This window comes from Jaminaea rosea, assembly GCF_003144245.1.
Source record: "Jaminaea rosea strain MCA 5214 unplaced genomic scaffold BDZ90scaffold_4, whole genome shotgun sequence".
NCBI lineage: Eukaryota > Fungi > Basidiomycota > Exobasidiomycetes > Microstromatales > Jaminaea > Jaminaea rosea.
Genome location: NW_020289978.1, coordinates 22,759 through 40,723, shown reverse-complemented (window position 1 = coordinate 40,723; position 17,965 = coordinate 22,759). Strand labels below are relative to the sequence as shown.

At 60.4% G+C, this 17,965-nt stretch overlaps 7 protein-coding genes across 7 annotated transcripts in view; 4 read left to right on the top strand and 3 right to left on the bottom strand.

Moving 5' to 3' along the window:
- Positions 1–540, top strand: part of BDZ90DRAFT_231254 (HAD-like protein) — a 1,250-nt gene extending 710 nt beyond the window's left edge. Inside the window, exon 2 of the mRNA XM_025505783.1 lies at positions 69–540. Within this exon, the coding sequence (XP_025362871.1) occupies positions 69–518 (450 nt within the window). The 3' untranslated portion in view covers positions 519–540. The remainder of the gene's footprint in view (positions 1–68) is intronic.
- Positions 541–579: 39 nt separating this feature from the next.
- Positions 580–1,869, bottom strand: BDZ90DRAFT_264254 (light chain 3). The gene is made up of 4 exons (XM_025508629.1): positions 1,741–1,869; positions 1,389–1,444; positions 1,241–1,309; positions 580–1,155 (listed from the first exon to the last, which is right to left on the bottom strand). The coding sequence occupies exons 1-4, from the start codon at positions 1,772–1,774 to the stop codon at positions 955–957; spliced, it is 360 nt and encodes a 119-aa protein (XP_025362870.1). The 5' UTR covers positions 1,775–1,869; the 3' UTR covers positions 580–954.
- Positions 1,870–2,218: 349 nt separating this feature from the next.
- Positions 2,219–6,859, top strand: BDZ90DRAFT_231253 (hypothetical protein). Its single transcript, XM_025505782.1, has 2 exons — positions 2,219–2,581; positions 2,660–6,859. The coding sequence occupies exons 1-2, from the start codon at positions 2,287–2,289 to the stop codon at positions 6,670–6,672; spliced, it is 4,308 nt and encodes a 1,435-aa protein (XP_025362869.1). The 5' UTR covers positions 2,219–2,286; the 3' UTR covers positions 6,673–6,859.
- On the bottom strand, positions 6,680–9,059 carry BDZ90DRAFT_231252 (hypothetical protein). Its single transcript, XM_025505781.1, has one exon. The coding sequence runs from the start codon at positions 9,026–9,028 to the stop codon at positions 6,842–6,844; it is 2,187 nt and encodes a 728-aa protein (XP_025362868.1). The 5' UTR covers positions 9,029–9,059; the 3' UTR covers positions 6,680–6,841.
- A 257-nt stretch (positions 9,060–9,316) lies between these two features.
- Positions 9,317–12,889, top strand: BDZ90DRAFT_250668 (putative SPT16-general chromatin factor). The gene is made up of 5 exons (XM_025507702.1): positions 9,317–9,575; positions 9,644–9,728; positions 9,803–11,099; positions 11,183–11,365; positions 11,459–12,889. The coding sequence occupies exons 1-5, from the start codon at positions 9,384–9,386 to the stop codon at positions 12,819–12,821; spliced, it is 3,120 nt and encodes a 1,039-aa protein (XP_025362867.1). The 5' UTR covers positions 9,317–9,383; the 3' UTR covers positions 12,822–12,889.
- Positions 12,530–14,097, bottom strand: BDZ90DRAFT_231249 (Translin). Its single transcript, XM_025505780.1, has 5 exons — positions 13,983–14,097; positions 13,792–13,882; positions 13,272–13,720; positions 12,992–13,189; positions 12,530–12,916 (listed from the first exon to the last, which is right to left on the bottom strand). The coding sequence occupies exons 1-4, from the start codon at positions 14,082–14,084 to the stop codon at positions 13,022–13,024; spliced, it is 810 nt and encodes a 269-aa protein (XP_025362866.1). The 5' UTR covers positions 14,085–14,097; the 3' UTR covers positions 12,530–12,916; positions 12,992–13,021.
- Positions 14,098–15,552: 1,455 nt separating this feature from the next.
- Positions 15,553–17,770, top strand: BDZ90DRAFT_259312 (hypothetical protein; the record flags this gene model as incomplete). The annotated part of the gene is made up of 2 exons (XM_025508153.1): positions 15,553–16,216; positions 16,299–17,770. The coding sequence occupies 2 exons, from the start codon at positions 15,553–15,555 to the stop codon at positions 17,768–17,770; spliced, it is 2,136 nt and encodes a 711-aa protein (XP_025362865.1).
- Between the last annotated feature and the right edge of the window lie 195 nt (positions 17,771–17,965).

The following is a 17,965-nucleotide window of genomic DNA, read 5'->3' as shown; positions in this document are numbered from 1 at the left end:
CCCCCCCCCCCCCCCCCCACCCAAACTCCTTCTGCTCCTTCTCCCCCTCCTTGCACGGGCGCGCTCAGATCACCTCAGTCCCGCACCCTTCATACCCGCTTCGCAAGCCCGGCTGGGCAATAGTCACCTCAGCCACGCGCGCCTACGCCTCCGTAGGGTTTGCGGCATCGGGTGCCTCGCCTTCCCCTCCTACCGTCTTTGTGACCAGCGACCTCGTTTCACGGGGGAAGCCCGCCCCTGACCCGTACCTGCTGGGCGCAGAGCTTTCGGGCGTTGATCCCCACCGCTGCTTGGTGGTGGAGGACGCCCCGCCTGGGGTGAGGGCGGGGAAGGCTGCTGGGTGTCGTGTGCTTGGGTTGGGGACTACACACGATAAGAGGAGGATGTGGGATGCTGGAGCGGATTTCGTTTGCGAGGATCTGAGCTTCGTGAGGGCTGAGTGGGTTGAGAGGGAGGGGGAGGATGGGGGGAAGATGCTCAAGTTGATGGTGACTATTCAGGGGGAGGAGAGGCCGTGAGACGGGCGTGATGATTGGAAGCAAATAGACAGAATAGACTTCACAGTCGCAGCGAACGATCGAGCGATCAAGGCGTGATATTGAGAGGAGAGCGAGAGAGCGGGCGCGCGCGCGATGGTGATGAGACGACGGGTAGCATACACGAGGACGTCGACGAGTTCGGGCAGGCGGCTACTCCAGCCCGTTGAGCCCTTGCCAAGCTAGATGGCGGGGAGCATTAGGGGCAACATATTGTTCGGACGTCGTTGCCCTCCATCACTGCTCTCCTCGCGCATGCTGATCGCTGCCATCGCGAATTCGTATGAGTACAAGGCTGCCATCGGGATCAAGACAAGGTCGAGGTCGAAGTCGGATCATGAGAGAGGTAGTCGTGGTCGTCGTGGAGACTGGAGCGAGTTGACGTGCTTGACGTAGAGAAGAGAAGCCTGTCCTCCCCTTACTCGCTGCGCCCAAACGTATTCTCCCCTGAATAGCTGACATAGAGGAACCCGTCGTCGTCCTTGTGCTCCTCGTAGATGGCGCTCATCAGAGCAGCTGTGGCGGGCAGGACCTCGTCGACGAAGATGAAGATGGCCTTTTCGGGCGCGAGCTTGATGCGCTTGCGGATCACATAGACGAATTGGCCTACGGTGAGGTCCTGGCGGAGCGCGACATGAGAGAGAGTGTGGGGATGACTGGTCAGAGGAGTAAGTACTGATGGAATTGTAATTCTGCATGCTCACCGAGGGGACGAGGTACTTCTTCTTATCAATCGTAGGGATGTCCGTTCGGTCTGCCTTTTCGCAGATGACCTGAGACAACAGCGACGATGCGAGTTGGTCAGCATACAGGCGGGCAACAGCTTGAGAGGGGCCGCAGCATGTTGCTCACCGGAATCCTGTCAGGGTACTTCTGACGGATCCTCTCTGCTTCGGCCTTGCGCTTCTCTGTGAGCGGCGAGATTGGGCAAAAGGGGCGGCTGCGTCAGATGCTGCGCAGCTATGGGTGAACGGAGGATGGCGCCACTCGAAGGGTAAGGGGTGGGGTGATACGCAAGTAATACAATCAGGAGCAATGGTGGCGCAGCTGATCGACATGACCTCATATGAGAGCCAGACGAAGAAGCACTACGCATCACGCGCTGTGACACTCTCATCACCGCCCCCTATGCGCTGCGCTGCGTGAGGAGCAACAACCTCGGCGTACGTGGAGCCCTCGTGTGCTGCGCTCGACCGCTACTCACCAAAAGGGTGCTCGTCCTTGAACTTGGATCGCATGTCGCCTAGCTCTGCTGTCGTGTAATGGGTTGGCTGAGGATAGTCTTGATACGAAGGCGCAGCAGCGTATCGCGATTTGATGGTGGTGAGGAGATGAGAGTGTGGATGCGGTTGGGCGGGCGGACAGGGCCGTGGTGGGCGGAGGCTCGGGCTCAGCCTCAGCACGACCCAAAGGCAAGCACGAGCCATCCGAGTTGACAAGAGTCGACGACGACGAGGGAGGGCCAGGGCGGGAGGGGGCGGGCAGGCGGCACTTGGGTCTCAACGGCAGGCGCCCTGCCAGAGCCAGAGGCAGCTCAGAGAGCCGGGCGGCGGCCGCATGGCCTGCGAGATTGGATTGGATTGCCCTCGCACTCTCTCCGTCGAGCTGCGAGACTGAACGCGACGCGGCCAAGAGGATCACGGAAGTAGGACTCGCTCGCTGCCACTCAACTTTCTCAACTTCCCAACTCAACCACATCATCATCATCATCATCATCATCTCGCGCTGGTAGCGTCCTGGCCTGCCCATCATGGCAGTGCCGAGTCATCATTCGGACTCAGATGCTCCGGACGCTGGCAGAGCCAGGATCTTCTGGCATCCGACTGCAGATCGTTCCTTGGCCATCCACCTGCCACTGCGCCTTCCTGATCGCCCAAAGTACGTCTCGTCCATCCGTCGTCATGGCGGCAAAGTCGCAGATCGATTCGCCAAGGCAGACATCGTCGTCATCGATACCGAGACGGCATCCATGTCAGATCAGGCACGAGAGCTCTTTCGCTCTGTCCACAATCTACCCACACCTCTGCCCTGCGTGGGACCAAATTGTGAGCAAAAGCCCGAGGCAAGAGCTCGATATATGCAGACACTGAACGATTCTATTCCCTCGCGCTACTTGTATACAGGGGTCACAGACTCGGTCAAGGCCTCCCTCGTGCAGAACACAAGCAACCCAGCCTACTCACCGATCACGCAGCTCGACGAAATGGAGCAACGCATCAAGCGACAGCGCGAAGCTCAAGAACTCTCGGACCGTCGCATGGCGCAGCTGATGCGTACCGAGGCATCCAAGAATCCTTCTCTGGGAGTCATGTACCAACCCGTCAACCGACCGGGCAAACAACCCTACACCGTCGTGGATCGCTACAATGCCCTCGAGGAGCTCATGATCACGCCGCACGCATTTGGTGGGCGTAAGATCGCCGAGGTGCTCACGGCTAAGCATGGCAGACATACTCCCGGTTCCTGGGTCTCGTGGCTCCGTGACAACATGGCGAGAGGTGTCAACCTGATGGCCAAGTTGGACGAGTATAAGCAGACGGGCGTCAATCCTATCAAACTGCCGGCGAGGCTCAAGATTGGAGAGAATCAATACGTCGGAGAGGCGTTCAACATCCCAGAGGGAGAACCATCCACGTCAGGAGCAGCTGCATCGCCTTCGTCGAGGAAGGTCGCGCCGCGCGCTCAGCACGACGACGCAGACGGCTTTGAAGGCGAGGACGAGGATGATCCGATCGTCTCGAGCTCAGGCGCACCTGCGGGAGGCACGGCTCGTCGCGTACAGCCACCAACGCACCCGCCAACCAATAGGAGCGTGCTAGGCTACCGTCCGCATGGCATCGTCGACCGGGTAGACGAGATGGTGGAAGAGAGGCGGGCAGCAGTACAGGAGGAAGCGATGCGTCGCGCCGCCGGCGTGCGGGAAGAGAGCAGGCCCGTGGACGGCTGGCCAGACGGGGTGGGCGCCTCCACGGCGACAAAGATCTCGCAGGAGCTCAAGGACCATCTGATCGATCTTCTCATGGACGACATCGAGACCATCATCGATGGCTTCTATAACGAGGCGCCTGTCCTCGCCAAACACAAGCATCTCCGCTTTATCAAGCACCTCTCCGTTAAGGGCGAGCCGCCGACGGGCATGGACGACCAGAAGAAGCTCCTCGAGGTCTGTACGTACGTACACGAGCAGGAAGAGGGATCCATGCGCACCGCTGAAAAGCTAGAGCCTGACGCGAGCGAGGAGAGGCAGAAGCTCCTCGCGGAGCATATCGCCAAGAATCTGTGGGCGTACATGGAGGCAGCACTTGTGCGCCTTGTGCTCGGGGAGTACGCGGATGGAGAGAACGAGGACGAGCCAGCAGTGGGAGGTGAGCAAGAGGACGGCATTATCGTGGGCGGGGAGCAGAACGGTATCGGCGACCTCGCAGCAGTTCCGACTGCAGAGACGTCGGTGGTCTCGCTGCCCGCAGGTGCGATACCGGCCGAGGTTCAGGGAATGCTCGACGACGCCCTCGCTGCATTTGAGCAGGACATGTCCGACGATGAAGACGAGGAGGCCGCCGAGGAGCAAGACGAGATCGTGTCCGACAACGAGGCGGAAGCCGTTCAAGGAGAGGAGGATGACTCAGCCGACGTTGAAGCGGCCCTCGGTGCAGATGCGGATCAGCGCGCGCAGCATCACTCGGCCAAGGCCGCGATGAAGGAACGAATGGAGGAGGGGGAGAGCTTGCAAGAGCAAGGATACGATCGCGCTTCACCCAGCGAAGAGGTGCAGTCGCATGTGCAACAGAGGGAGAAAAGGAGCAGCGGTGGCGCGGGGGTAGCCAAGACGGTGCCCGGCTCGCGTACGCTCGCGGTCGAGTCTACGCCACCTCCGCAGGCCAGCTCACATAGGGAGACGCAACACACCCGACGCTCTTCGCAGCAGCAGCGGCAAGAGCAGCAGCAACCTCAACGCGAAGCATCACCACCTCCCATTCATTCCCCGCCTCCAATCGACGAGCCGCCAGCCGACTTCCCAATTGACGACGAGCAGAGGCAAGAGCAGGAAGCAGTAGCAGCAGCAGCAGCAGTCCCGCCCATCGAACCTCAAGCACAGCCCACGCAGCCTTCACCACGTCGCTCTCAAACGGAAGTCACCATGTCCAAGGCACAGCTGTCTCACGCCTTCATGAAGAAAAAATTCGGCGATAAGGTCACGCTCAAAGAATTGAAGGATGAGGCTGCTGCGCGGGAGCAGGAGGAGCAGGAGGAGGCGAATGAAGAGCCCAGCGCCAGCGCCAGCGCCAGCGCCAGCGCCAGCAGGAGCAATGTCGTTGGGGTTCCCCCATCACGACCGGTGGCTAGCACACCGCCTCCTCGTAAGCGCACTAAGACGCCCAACGCCATGGATGGTAGTATGGGTGGAGGGGCAGAGATGCCCGCCCTCCCTGCCGTCGCCGCTCCCGCTTCGACGAAACGCAACACGCCGCACGCGCAAGCTGCTCGTACCTCAGCCGCAAACGCAGCCGCTGCGGGCACACCGCGCATCCCCAGCCACCAGAATATCGCATTCCACGACTTTTCCCGCGACGAAGACGACCATCTCGTGGATCCGCTGGAAAATGGTGACCAGGCTCCCCCGGAGGACGACGACTTCGAAGCGCAAGCTTTGGCACGTGCAGAAGAGGAGGATGAGCGACAAGCGCGCCTGGTGGAGCGTCACAGGGAGAAGGAGAGGCAGCGTGGATATGACCTTGGCGAGGAGGGAGAGGAAGAGGAAAGGTACGAAGAGGAAGAAGATGAGATGCAGGAGATAGAAGCACGACAAGCCATCCGTCGTCGTCCCCACTCTGGCACGTCGAGACTCCCCACCGGGCCTGCGCCCGCACACGACCTCGGCGGTGCAATGGCAATGCGTCGCACGCCGCGGGGGCAAAGCCACCTCCCTCCCTCTGCACGTCATCCCAGCCGGGAAGGCTCGACCAACATCATTGTCCCATCATCTTCGCGCCAGGCTGGTCGCACTGGCAGTGGCAGCGGTGGAGGTGCGACTGGGATGCGTCGCGTCTCGTCTGGTGGTAGCCGGAGTGGCCACGAAGCCTTGCCCGTATCGGTTCAGAGGAGGGCGAGCGCCTCACGCTCGGCGTATGGGGATGAGCTGCAACGAAGTGCGGGGAGGGAACGCTCCTACCCTCCTTCTCACCTCGGCGCCGTTGGTGGCGACACATCACGCTCCCGCACCGGGATCGATCGGGACCGGGACCGGGACCGCTCCTCGCGTTCATCTCGCCCGCCTCATCGCCCGGACGCTTCCACTTCAACGTCGCACAATCCCAACACCACCTCGGTGGACCTCCAACTAGCCAAAGCGCGCTACACTACCTCCCTTCTCCTCTTAGCAAAAGACTTCGGATTCGCCCACACCCACCAACTCCAGCCTTTCCTCGCTCCCTTTGCCGGCGAACTTAAACGCGCCCGTGCTAAGCTGGAAAGACACTTTGTTGGGCTGGCCAGCGAGTATGGCGTGGACCGGATGACTGTTGTGGATTTTGTGAGAGAGGCGGGGGGCAATTTGAGGGAGGCGGAGCGATTTTTGGGGGTCTTGGAGAGGAGTGTCGTTAGGAGGAAGGGCGGTGGGGTTGGTCTTGGGGTTGGCGAGGGGGCGAGTGAGAGCAGTGGGGAGGGCGAGGAGGTGGTGGGTGGTAGCGTGCTTGCGCCGCTGATGGAGCGGGGAAGTGGGTGGGAGGACGAGGAGGGGCAGGAAGCAGAGGACGAGGAGGACGATCTTTACGAGCAGCCAGCTCCTCCACAGCGTCGTCGCAGTGCTGGCGGGGTTTCACGCACATCGCTCCCCTCTGCGACTGCTCGCGCGTCAGCGTCGTCGTCCTCCTCCAGGCTGGCAGCCGCATCAGCGGCAGCCCCGCTAAAGCGTCCTCGCACCAGTTTGGCGCGGGACGAGCGGGACGTCTATGATGATGAGGAGGAGGACGATGAAGATGAGTACGATACACGCCCGCAACGTCAGCAGCCTCGCGTTCCGCAGCAGCAACAACAGCAGCAGCAACAGCGTCAAGCGCAACGACTGGGTCGAGGTGGCAGCAGACCAACACGCGGAGGGGATGGCGTAGCCTCTACATCGAGGCGTCGTCTGGCGTAATCGCGCCCTGCGTGCCAGATACATATTCACATTCCTCTCGATCAATACCATCGTTGTTATACACGTGCTACTTCTTCTGAGGCTACTAAGGGGCGCCAGCGATAGCGATAGCGATGGATAGGCGAATGATAATTCGAGACAACCCAGCCCACGTCGCCCTGAAGCTACATCACAAGTACGCCTTGCCTTCCACCTTCTCTTGCATCTCTGGCTGCTCACCAGACTCACCCTTCTCCACAGCACCCTCTGCAACAGCTTGCCCCTCCCCGTCATGCTGCTGCTGCAGCACCTCCTCCCCACTCTGAATACCCTTCACACTCCCCGGCCTACTAGCCCTAGGCGTGGAAGGCCTACTTCCCGCACCCGCGCCCGAGCCCGAGCCCCCCACAACCCCCACCCACTCCCAAACGCGCATCCACTCTCCCTTCCACCTCTTCATCCCAGTCCGAACATTACTGTTCGCCTCCACTCGCCTCGTCACCGCGGTCCATACCACGCGACCTCTCCCCCTGCCCAACTCCCTCTTGTAGGAGGAAAGTAGCGAGTCGCGCAGCTGATGAACAGGCAAGTAAGGGGGCACCTCTTCAAGACCAATGGAGGAATCGGCCAAAGCACTTTCGAGGGCCTGTTGCGCCAGCCTCGTCGTCACCTCTTCCACTAGACCCTCGACCAGCCGGGCCTCACTGCGCGACCGACGGAAACGGCTGCGTAGCCATGCTGCTGTTCCGAGGAGGAGGGAGAGGAGACCTACTGGCCCGGAGATGCGACGCAAGAAGGAGGAGAAGGAGAGGCGTAGCCTGCAGGTGAAGGGGATGCGCGCTGCGGAGAGGGAGACGAGGAGGAGTCGTTCCTGATCCTGATTCTCCCCGTTCTCGATGAGGAGTGATTGCCAAACGGAGTCGCGGCCGCTCGCGGGATGCTCATCCTCCAACTCCTGCAATGCTGCACTCCACAGATGGGCAAAGTACTCGTCGCTTATCCCCTCGTTACCCCTCGTTGCTTCCCGCAGCTGGGCTCGCAAATCGCTAGCCAGCAAGGCGCGACGCCACTCCGGCCCTGCGGCGGCGGCATTCTTCGTGCCAAAAGTATACTTGAGCAGCTTCGCCGACGGTTTCGCGCGACCGCAGATGACCCCACCTACATGCCCCGCCACTCGCCGGAAGATCTCATCCGCCAACTCATCTATCAGCTCGAGGCGTCGACTGTCCGTCCTACAGCTGCTCGCCTGCCACCCATGCGGGACGCTCCGTCTCGCCACTCCAGGAAGGTGGGAGAGGAGCGCAGGGCGAAGCACATATTCGTCTGATTCGCAGCCAAGTAGCGCACCGCTGGAGCAGTGTGCGTGCGCGGGGCAGGGAGTGCAGCCTGGTTGGAGGAAGGAGGGAACCACAAGGTCCACAAGGGTCTGATCGTCTGAGGATTTGCGCAATTGACGTTGCGCTGCTTGCTGGTTGAGGTATGAATTTGTGTGCGTGCTCGTGCCAGTGTCACAGTAGCCTATCGCGTGGCTTTCCTTCGCATACCAAAGGTACCATACAGCCATTAGAAGGGCGACAACGTATCGTGCAATGGTGGCGATGATGGCCACTGCGTCCCTTGGCGGATGCGGGCGGGTGATGCTTAGCTTGCGGGCACTCTTCCTTCTCGAGGCGAGCAGAGGAGAGGAGCGCTGTGCGTGCGCAGGCTTGCGCGTGTCGAGGGGAGCTCTTTCTTTCTCCTCGGTGGGAGAGGACCATCCTTCGGGTGAGCCGCCCGCTGCGATGGAGGGGTCAACGTAGGAGGTATATGAGGGGGAGTGGGGTGGAGAAGAGTCGAATGCTGCCGATTTGGCCTTGAACGAGGAGGAGGATGGTGCGCGCTTCGATGAAGAGGAGGAGCTGCGCGCGATCCCGTTGGACGTGGATGTGGATGGCTTTCTCGCCGCCATGGCTGAAGGATCCATCGTCTTGCGCCTCTGCTGACCCGCTGCACCGCCTGAGCTGGAAGAAGGTCGCGAAGTCGAAGCGGTGGGGACGCTCTTCCTCGGCCCTTGCTGCTGCTGCTGCTGTCGCTTCCCCTTGTGCAAGCTGGGTGAAGCCTGAAAAGGGTTCTCGTGCGAAAAATTGGCCATTTCTTCGCTATCGTCTTCCTCCTGCTCATCCGCCTTGATCTTTGCTCCATCGCCACGCCTCGCCCGCATACGCTGGGGTGTCATTATATGCTCCTCGACTGCCTCGACTAGATCAGCCTTTCGTGCCGAAGAGGGGAGGACGACGCCATGACCCGAGAGCAAGGCGCGTAGGTCAACGATGCGCAGTGCTTGAGGGGAAAAGGTAGGGTCGGATGTGTCCACTGCACGGGGCGTGGTGGGTGGCATTGCGGTGGCGATGCGTGATGTGGATGTGGATGGGAATCAAAGATGCTCAGCTTGGCCGCTGCCCTCCTTCCCGCTCTGTCTGTCCGTCTGTCTGTCCGTCCGTCGTGTTGGAGTCGCGTTCAGAGGCGGGCAGGTGGGCTGAGCCAGCCAAGGCTCGACTTGGTCTCCGTCTCGTCAGGCGGGGCGGCGCGCCACTTCCTCGACGCGATCCACGCAAGACGGGAGGCAGGCACGCCCTTGACGTCGAATAGGCGGACGGGCGGATGGATGGCAGGCGCATCGACGTCTCTTTCCTTCTCCTCATCACCACCACCGCCTGCCCTCGCCCTCACCCTCACCCTCCTGCCACGCCATCATGGCAGACGAGGTTAAGATTGACAAGGCCCTCTTTGGGTCAAGACTCAACAAGATCATCAGCGCGTGGAAGGCAAAAGACGAGGATGCCTCCAATGAGGCATTGGGTGCTCTGCGCAGTGTCGATTCGATGCTCATCTTGCTTGGTGGGCAATCCGATGAGATCAATTACCAGAAGACGGCCAGCCTGCATGTGAGCAGAGGCGCTGAGGGGCTCATGCGGGCGGCTTTATGCTGACATGTTGCATGGCACCCGCACAGATCTGGCTGCTGGGCTACGAGTTCCCCTCTACTATGATGCTCATCACGCGCGAAGGCATTACCTTTGTATGCAGCGCCAACAAGGGTAGGTGCCCGCGCGATGTGACCTCGCTCTTCGTCAACTCACATCGTCTTTCTCCCCTCCCGCCATACGCTCAGCCAAATACCTCGAATCGTTGGACGGCGCCGGCGGCCTCAAAGTCTCGGTCCTCAAGCGCAGCAAAGACGATGCCGCCAACAAAAAGGTGTGGCAAGACGTCATCGCCGCGCTCAGCAGCTCAGGCAAGTCCATCGGCGTGTTTGCCAAGGACGAGTCGCAAGGAAAGATGGCAGACGAGTGGCGATCCGCCTTTGACGAGGTAAAGGCAAAGGAAGGATTCCAAGAGCAGGACGTGGGACCAGCCATGGGCGTCATCTGGGGTCCCAAGGACGACGCAGAGCTGGCTCACCTCCGCATGGCAGCCAAACTCACCTCGCGCGTCATGAGCACAAAGTTCGTCGATGAGATCAGCGATATCCTCGATGGAGGCAAGAAGGTCACGCACGAGAAGCTCGCAGCTCGACTCGAGGGGGTCCTGGATGACGACAAGTTCTGGAAGAAGGCAAAAGGGTCACTCAGCGAAGCGGATATGAGTCTTGCGGACTGGGCCTATACTCCCATCATCCAGAGTGGCGGAGAGTACGACCTACGCCCCTCTGCGCTTTCCACTAACAAACGCATCGAGGCCGCCGAAGGGGGAGGCGTGGTGGTGGCGTCTATGGGAATGAAGTACCGCAGCTACAACGCCAATATTGGCAGGACGTGGCTCGTGGACCCGCACAAGAGCCAGCAGAAGGCATTTACATTTTTGTGGGAGCTCCAGGGCGAGATAGTGGAGAAGCACCTCCGACCGGGCAAGACGGGCAAAGAGATCTATGCCGCGGCGCGAGAGTACGTGTCGAGTCGCAAACCAGACCTCGCAGAGCACTTTGTCAAAAATGCGGGCTTTGCCATCGGGCTCGAGTTCAGGGACGCGGCCTACGTGCTGGGCAACAAGTGCAACCTTCCCCTTCAAGCAAGCATGACCGTGTCCCTCTCTCTCGGATTCAGCGGCCTCGACGACCCGAACCACAAGGGCTCGACCTACTCTCTCCTCCTCATCGACACGCTGCGACTCGGCGAAGACGACGGCGCACCCGCCCAGTTCCTCACGGATCGCGTCAAGAATGCGAGTGAGCAGTTCTTCTACCAGGACAAGGAGGACGAGGAGGAAGAGGTGGAGGAGCGCAACAGCCCCAAGAAGAATGTGACTGCTGGCGGCAAGGTGTTGAGGAATAAGAGCCAGAACCAGATGGATGCGAATGTCGCGAATAAGATTAGGGAGCATCAGCAGGAGTTGGCCGTGGGGAAGCAGGAGGAGGGGTTGAGGAAATATGCGGATGAGGAAGGGGAGGGAGGACATGACAAGGGCAAGACGTGAGTCGCGTGTGCGGCGAAAGGCAGCGCACCATCGCCAGGAGTGACTGACCCATGACTGTGTTCGCGACACGCACGCGCAGCTTCAAGAAGTTTGAGTCGTACAAGCGCGCCGAGCTCATTCCAACGAAGGCGCAAGACCTCAAGGTAATGGTCGACGTGCGCAACAGCTCGATCATCCTGCCCATCTACGGCTTCGCGGTTCCCTTCCACATCAACACGCTCAAGAATGTCAGCAAGAATGAGGAGGGCGAGTTTACGTATCTGTGAGTGCGCGCTGCGTGACGTAGCACGTTGTTGCGGCCGCTAAGCTGACCTTCCTCCTTGCTTGCCCCCGCGCACGCACACGCGCGCCGCAGTCGCTTCAACTTCATCTCGCCCGGCCAGATCGCAGGCCGCAAGGACGACACTCCCTTCGAAGACCCGGACGCCACCTTTGTGCGTTCCATGACGTTCCGCTCTTCGGACACGTACCACTTTGCCGAGCTCTTCAAGGACATTACCGAGCTGAAGAAGCAGGCCGCGAAGCGCGAGGCCGAAAAGAAGGAGCTCTCCGACGTGGTAGAGCAGGACAAACTCATCGTCACCAAGGGTCGCGTCACTTCTCTCCGCGAAGTCTTTCCCCGCCCAGCCCTCGAGGGGAAGCGCGTGCCCGGTGACTTGGAGATCCACCAAAACGGTCTGCGATTCGCGAGCCCGCTCAAGGACCAGAAGATTGACGTCCTCTTCAACAATGTCAAGCACATGTTCTTCCAGCCCTGCGACAAGGAGCTGATCGTCATCGTGCACTTCCACCTCAAGGCTCCGATCATCATCGGCAAGAAGAAGACGAAGGACATCCAGTTCTACCGCGAGGCGAGCGACGTCCAGTTCGACGAGACGGGCAACCGTAAGCGCAAATATCGAGCGGGGGACGAGGACGAGCTGGAGCTCGAGCAGGAAGAGCGTCGTCGCCGCGTTCAGCTCAACAAGGAGTTCAAGCGATTCGCCGAGGCGGTGGCCGAGGCCGCCGACGATCTGACCGTGGACACGCCCTATCGCGAGCTAGGGTTCGACGGCGTTCCCTTCCGCACCAACGTGTGGCTCGCACCGACGAGCGACTGCCTGGTCCACTTGACCGACTCGCCGTTTACCGTCGTGACGCTCAGCGAGGTGGAAATCGCGCATCTGGAGCGCGTGCAGTACGGGCTCAAAAACTTCGACCTCGTCTTCGTCTTCAAGGACTTTGCCAAACCGCCACTGCACATCAACTCGATCCCTACGCAGGCGTTGGACAATGTGAAGGAGTGGCTGGACTCGGTGGATATCCTCGTGTCAGAGGGGCCGGTGAACCTGCAGTGGAACCAGATCCTCCGTACGATCCAGGATGACCCGTACGAGTTCTTCGTCAATGGCGGGTGGAGCTTCTTGCGGTCGAGTGACGAGGATGGTGGGAGCAGCGATGAGGAGAGCGAGGAAGGAAGCGCGTATGAGGAGAGTGATGCGTTTGATGCTGAGAGTAGTGAGGATAGCGAGGATGAAGACGACGATGATGGTGGAAGTGACTTTGATGAGAGTGGATCTGAGAGTGGGTCGGGGAGCGATGCTGGGTTGGACAGCGATGAGAGTGAAGGGATGGATTGGGATGAGATGGAGAAGAAGGCCGCGAGGGCTGATCAGCGCAAAGGAGGCTACGAGAGCGATGAGGGTGGCAAGGGCAAGAGCAAGAAGAAGCGCAGGTAGCCGCGTGGGAGGGTGCGTGCGCATGTCATTCATATTCATGAAGCGTCTACTCGTGGCGTGCACGCTTGACCTGGCGTCTATCAGCGTCCGCGTCCCTGTCGTTGCGGAGATCAAGATGGTCAGCTCATATCCCCCGTCATTGCCTCGCTTCGGCTCTCCTCGTGGCTCACCAGAGGGCGTACAGTACAGCCTTGGCGTCCTCACCTCTCGTCCTTGCCCGTCCCACACAGAGCGGCCCACACCTGTGCGCGCCGCTCCTCGTCGACAATGACGCCCAACCCCCTCTGGTCCCATTCGGGCGAGCGGTCCTTGAGCAGTCCACGCAGCGAGACATCGTACACGATCTCCTCGACTCGTTTCACGTCGTACTGGCAGTGTGCGGGGCGAGGTGGATCAGTTCCACGCTTTTCGTCTAGCCTCTTGTAGGCCGGGGCGACGCGGGACACGCACCTTGATGGAATCAAATCGTTTCCTCAACGAGTCATTCTTGAGGTTCAAGACCCCAAACCCTGCATGGAGCTCCTTGACAAACTCGCTCAACCTGAGCGGGGTGGCAAAGTCGGCCATCGTTACGGCATTTACTGCCAGGCGGGAAAAATCGTTGATCATACTAATGAGGGAATGGAGGTACTCTTCCGTAGTCAGTTCCATCCTCCCTACGTTCTCTGGCGACGACTGAGCGTCCAGTCCGAGTAGTTGTGCAGCCTGTTCTTTGGTGATGAGTCGACCCGTTGTGAGCCAGTAGGCCAGACAAGCGCAGTACGAGCTTCGTTGGAGGGAGAAGGACCAGCAGTCGTTCCACTTGTAGAATTGGTTGGCCGGGACTAGGGCGGCTACGGAGTGGATTTGGGAGCGAAGTTGCGTGAAGAGGGGGGAGAGGGAGAAGACCAGTTGCGGGACTGATGGTTTGGCGGGGAGGAGGGGTGTAAGGCTACAGGGTGGACGAGGGGAGGGAGGGCTGGTGGCTCACCTTGCTCAGCCGGCGTGGAATGCACACGATTCAACCCTGCTTGGAGTTGACGCTGAACAGCTTCGATGTCCTTGGCTTTCGTGCGGATGTTCTGTCGCCGCCGCATATAGCCACACCCCACGCGAGAAGTGTAGGCTGGATCAGCAATCCCATCTCCTCTCTCTTCGCCACCCGTCCCCGCACGGCCTCACCTCAGAAAGGGCTCTCTCCTCCTCCAGCTGGGCGAGGAGAGGGACCAGATCGACGTGCGATGCAGGACCAGCTGCTGTCATAGAGACGCCCGGTTCAGCCATGGTGATTTCCTTGTATCGTTGGTAGGTTGGTAGGCTCAGCGATGCTTCAGCCGCTCCACCCAACTTGACATTTCTTCCTCTCCGCCCGCATCGCTCACGGGCCACAACTCAACCACGTGGCGCGCGGGGCGAACAGGGAAACGCGTCGAGCGAGCGAGCGAGCGGGGGAGAGTGATTGGATTTGGATTGGAGTTGCTCAGCCGTCCGCCCGCCTGGCAAACTTGTTTCCCTTTCCCTTCCTCCGGGGGTGGACGTCACCTTGTCCCCCCCACACCCCTCCGCCCCTCATCATCATCCTCTTCATCATCGCCCATCCGCTCACCCAAATCAGGGGCAGAGCTTAGCCAATGCACTCGTGTCAGCACGACTCGAGCGGCGAGGCGTAGCCGGGTTGTGTTGGTGTTGGTGTTGGTGTTGATTAGGCTGAGCTTGCTCGCCTTCCCCTCACCTGATCGGCTCCATCCAGCCGGACCCTTCCTCTTGCGCCCTCCTCGAGGCTGTAGAGAAGGCTTGGCACGATACGCTATGTCATAGAACAAGGTGCTGCCTGTTTCGAGTTGAAGATGAGGTGAGTTGACTTGACTTGATTTGGCTGAGCATCGAGCCCAGGCTGAGCGAGAGGGAGACACGATGTAGCTGACTCTTGCGCTGCTTCCTCTCTTTCAATCACGCCGCATCAGGATTCAGGACGAGATATCATGTCATCAGAGGCAACCTCAGTGACATACACTCGCCAGCGTCACCAACAAGCCCGTCACTGCCGCCGTCGCCGCCGTCATCAACTTCTCGATCAATCGCATCGTGCCAGGGGCAGGCGTCCATTGAGCCACCTCGCCATCGCAATTGCAATCGTCTTCACCCCGGCTCACCTGCTAGGGCTGTAGTGCACCCCGACGCTACGGGATCAAGGCATAGTACACCGACTCGCAATCCGTAGGCGAAGCACCAGCCCTTTCCAGAGTCAACAAACGAGGAGGATGCCACAACTTCCTTCTCGCCAATCAGACTGAAACTTCGAACGACCCGCCGGACTCCTGACGATCGGGTCGCAGAGGAGGTGAGTTGGTCAACGTTCACGGCTACGCTCGTGACAGGGGATGCTGCTGACTTGGCTCGCCCTGCTCGTCCCTTCTTACCAATGCCGATGGCCAATCGCTACTTCAAGAGAGGCCAAACCAACGTCGTGCACTTGCCGACATCACCAACACCACGGCTGATGCTGCCCTCTCATCACCATCATCCTCCTCCTTTCGTTCCTGCCTCATCAGGCGGCATTACTGCCTTCTATTGGGTCTTCCCAGGCCCCTCTCCTCTCGCCCTCCTTCCTCGCCGCCTCGATCCCGGCTTCCAACAACGTCATAGCTGGCATCCTTGCAACCATCCTCATCCAGCGCAACGTCCATCCAGGCAGCCTTGGCTCGTACCTTTGGGGCCGACTTCCAGGCTAGGGGAACGCATCAGGTCATCGATGCACCTTCTCGCACCCTTATCCAGCCCGGTTCGCATGCGTCATGGCAGCCAGCACGTCGAATCCGCAAGTGGTGACGCAGCGCTGAGCCTGCCTGATGAGCCGAAGATCCCATTGCAAAACAGCACCGCCGCTCAAATCGCTCGTAGTCATCCAGCATGGTTCTCTGCAGCCGCCAATGGCTTTGAAGAGACCTTTGCGAGCGAGGCGGCTTGGATTGCACCGGCGGCTGGACACAATGTGGGCGCGAACTCATCCATCATAGAGGCATTCAATGGCAGCTGCAAGGCTGACCTGGAGAACAGGGATATCCCTCCGGTTGTCTGGGCTCCACCAAGCACCCTCGGCGACATCAGGGCGCATCCAGCATGGCAGTCTGCTTCTGTCAGCTTCGATGCATCGCTCGCAGGGGAGCTCAGCGTCCTGCCACCTATCCCGGCTCTTCATCCATCATCTTCAATCAACGAGGTCCTCCGCTCAATCTTTGCGGCTGAGCTTGCCGTCGAGCCAGATGCCCCGACATCGACACCTCATCATTCGTCGCCTCCTTCCCTCGCCTTGCCAACCTCCTTCGCCCGTCCTCGCCAATTCCTCGCCGCTCCTCATCCATGGTCCCTCTGCTCCCGCCACGTCCTCCGCTGCCACCACCTCAGCCTCTCTCCTCGTCCTCAATGCTCCTCTCGCGCCACCAGCTTCCGCCGCTGCCACCTGATCCGCCGCTACCGTCGCTCTCCCGGTCTCATCAGCTCCTGCCGCGCCTCCCGCTGCCCCTCCCGCTGCGCACCTGCCCATCGTCGAGCCTTTTCCGGTTGTTGCGCCTGCGACCTTGCGCAATCTCAAAAAGCGCATTGTTGCATACGAGCGTCCACTCAGTCAACGGGACGTAGAGGCGTATCAGAAGAGGGACCGTTTCCGCGGCCATGAGCTCAGCGAGGCAACGCTTCGAGCGCTGGTCAGCACGGCAAAGCGCCTGGTCTTTGCCCCCGTCCCCATCGACACCCAGGCGCTCAAGGCCGCGTTGGACGATGGCAGCTACCAGACGGTGTGGCCGGCAATGGTGGCTCAGGCTGTCCCCGGGCTATCGCTCGACGTCTTCGAGCACACGGAGAAGACGTACCACCTCCTCTTCGGCGCCCTCAGGATCGTCGCCCCCTCGCTGGACCAGGTCTGGCAATTCGACCAGCAAGGGCGCAAGACGGGCCACACGGAGCAGACCGTGGTGCTGGCACCTGCTGGATTCCAGCGTCGACGCAGTCAGCAGCCTGCCCTCTCTGCCCTCTTCTTCTGCTGCGCTCAGCTCAACAGGCTGCGTTTAGCAACAGACGTGGCGCTGTTGGAGGACATCCTCAACGGCACATACTGGCTGGCAAAGCGTTACGCAGAGTCTGGACTGGCCGAGGACAGGAGGAGGCTCACTTCGCTCCAGAGAGCTGTCAACCGGGAGTTGCATGCGCTGGTCGCTGCGGACGGGACTACGTGGCCGCACCTCAGCAAGCTGGCGGAGATGGTGGCGGAGCACCACGAGGCTGTCGTTGCACACCCACGCAACCCGGCACACGGCATCGTGCGAGCTGCTCATGGGTTCAACACGGACTTTCGCGCGCAAGAGAGGTTGAAGGAAGGGCCGCTACTGGCTGCCAGCCTGCGCGCCGACGGCGAAGTGAGCGACACGATGGTCAAGGCCACGATCTCGTTGCTGCGCCGCGCCACCGATGTTGTTTGCGAGGAATACGGTGTCGCCCGGCCCCGCAACGCTGATGGGGTGGACACGCTGCTATGGCGAGGGGCGCAGTCTGCGGATCTCATCCGCCTCATCATCCTGTCGTGGCAGCGAGGAATGACCGCGTGCGACCTCGCTGTCCTCAAGCGCAAGGGAGTCTTCGTGTGGCAGGCTGGGGCTTGGTGGAGGCTCTTCGTCATGCTGTCCGCATGCTGCGCTCGCTGTAGGGTTCGGGATCGCCTCACAGGTCTCGCCTTTGACACCACCGGTCGAACCTGGCACCCTCTGAGGGCAACGATGATGGCCCACAAGGACCACACTCGCCGCTTCTTCGAGGGCACCGAGAACCTCCAGCTAGCCACTCTCGATGCCGAAAGTGTGCGCCGCATTGAGGCTCCCAACGCTACGGCGCAGCTGCAATCGGGAAACGACATGATCAAGTCAAACCCACTCAGCACCATCATGGCCTTCCTTCAGCATAGCCGTGCGGGCGCGTAGGCTGCCAGCGTGCTACGTATACGATTTTCGAAGCTCTTATATCGATCAAATCTGTATGCCTACCGTAGCGCTACTCGATACCAAACGAAACAATACGATATCGGCCCCGCTCTTAGCAATAGCAGCCGTCTTGCCCCACTACACCTCTTATTGTGCTCGTCGTGCTCATGCTCGCCGAGCTCGCCGCGTCCACGC

Bases quoted from the DNA above. Each gene is read 5' to 3' on its own strand.
- BDZ90DRAFT_231252 (XM_025505781.1), bottom strand. From the start codon at position 9,028: ATGCCACCCACCACGCCCCGTGCAGTGGACACATCCGACCCTACCTTT.
- BDZ90DRAFT_231249 (XM_025505780.1), bottom strand. From the start codon at position 14,084: ATGGCTGAACCGGGCGTCTCTATGACAGCAGCTGGTCCTGCATCGCAC. The intron at 13,721-13,791 runs GTGAGCCACCAG...CCAAACCATCAG, and splicing joins TTCCACGCCGGCTGAGCAAG to TCCCGCAACTGGTCTTCTCC. The intron at 13,190-13,271 runs GTGCGTGTCCCG...GCACACTGCCAG, and splicing joins AACGATTTGATTCCATCAAG to TACGACGTGAAACGAGTCGA.
- BDZ90DRAFT_264254 (XM_025508629.1), bottom strand. From the start codon at position 1,774: ATGCGATCCAAGTTCAAGGACGAGCACCCTTTTG. The intron at 1,310-1,388 runs GTGAGCAACATG...CTGTTGTCTCAG, and splicing joins AGTACCCTGACAGGATTCCG to GTCATCTGCGAAAAGGCAGA. The intron at 1,156-1,240 runs GTGAGCATGCAG...GCGCTCCGCCAG, and splicing joins AGAAGTACCTCGTCCCCTCG to GACCTCACCGTAGGCCAATT.
- BDZ90DRAFT_231253 (XM_025505782.1), top strand. From the start codon at position 2,287: ATGGCAGTGCCGAGTCATCATTCGGACTCAGATGCTCCGGACGCTGGC. The intron at 2,582-2,659 runs GTGAGCAAAAGC...ACTTGTATACAG, and splicing joins GCCCTGCGTGGGACCAAATT to GGGTCACAGACTCGGTCAAG.
- BDZ90DRAFT_250668 (XM_025507702.1), top strand. From the start codon at position 9,384: ATGGCAGACGAGGTTAAGATTGACAAGGCCCTCTTTGGGTCAAGACTC. The intron at 9,576-9,643 runs GTGAGCAGAGGC...GCACCCGCACAG, and splicing joins AGAAGACGGCCAGCCTGCAT to ATCTGGCTGCTGGGCTACGA. The intron at 9,729-9,802 runs GTAGGTGCCCGC...CCATACGCTCAG, and splicing joins TGTATGCAGCGCCAACAAGG to CCAAATACCTCGAATCGTTG.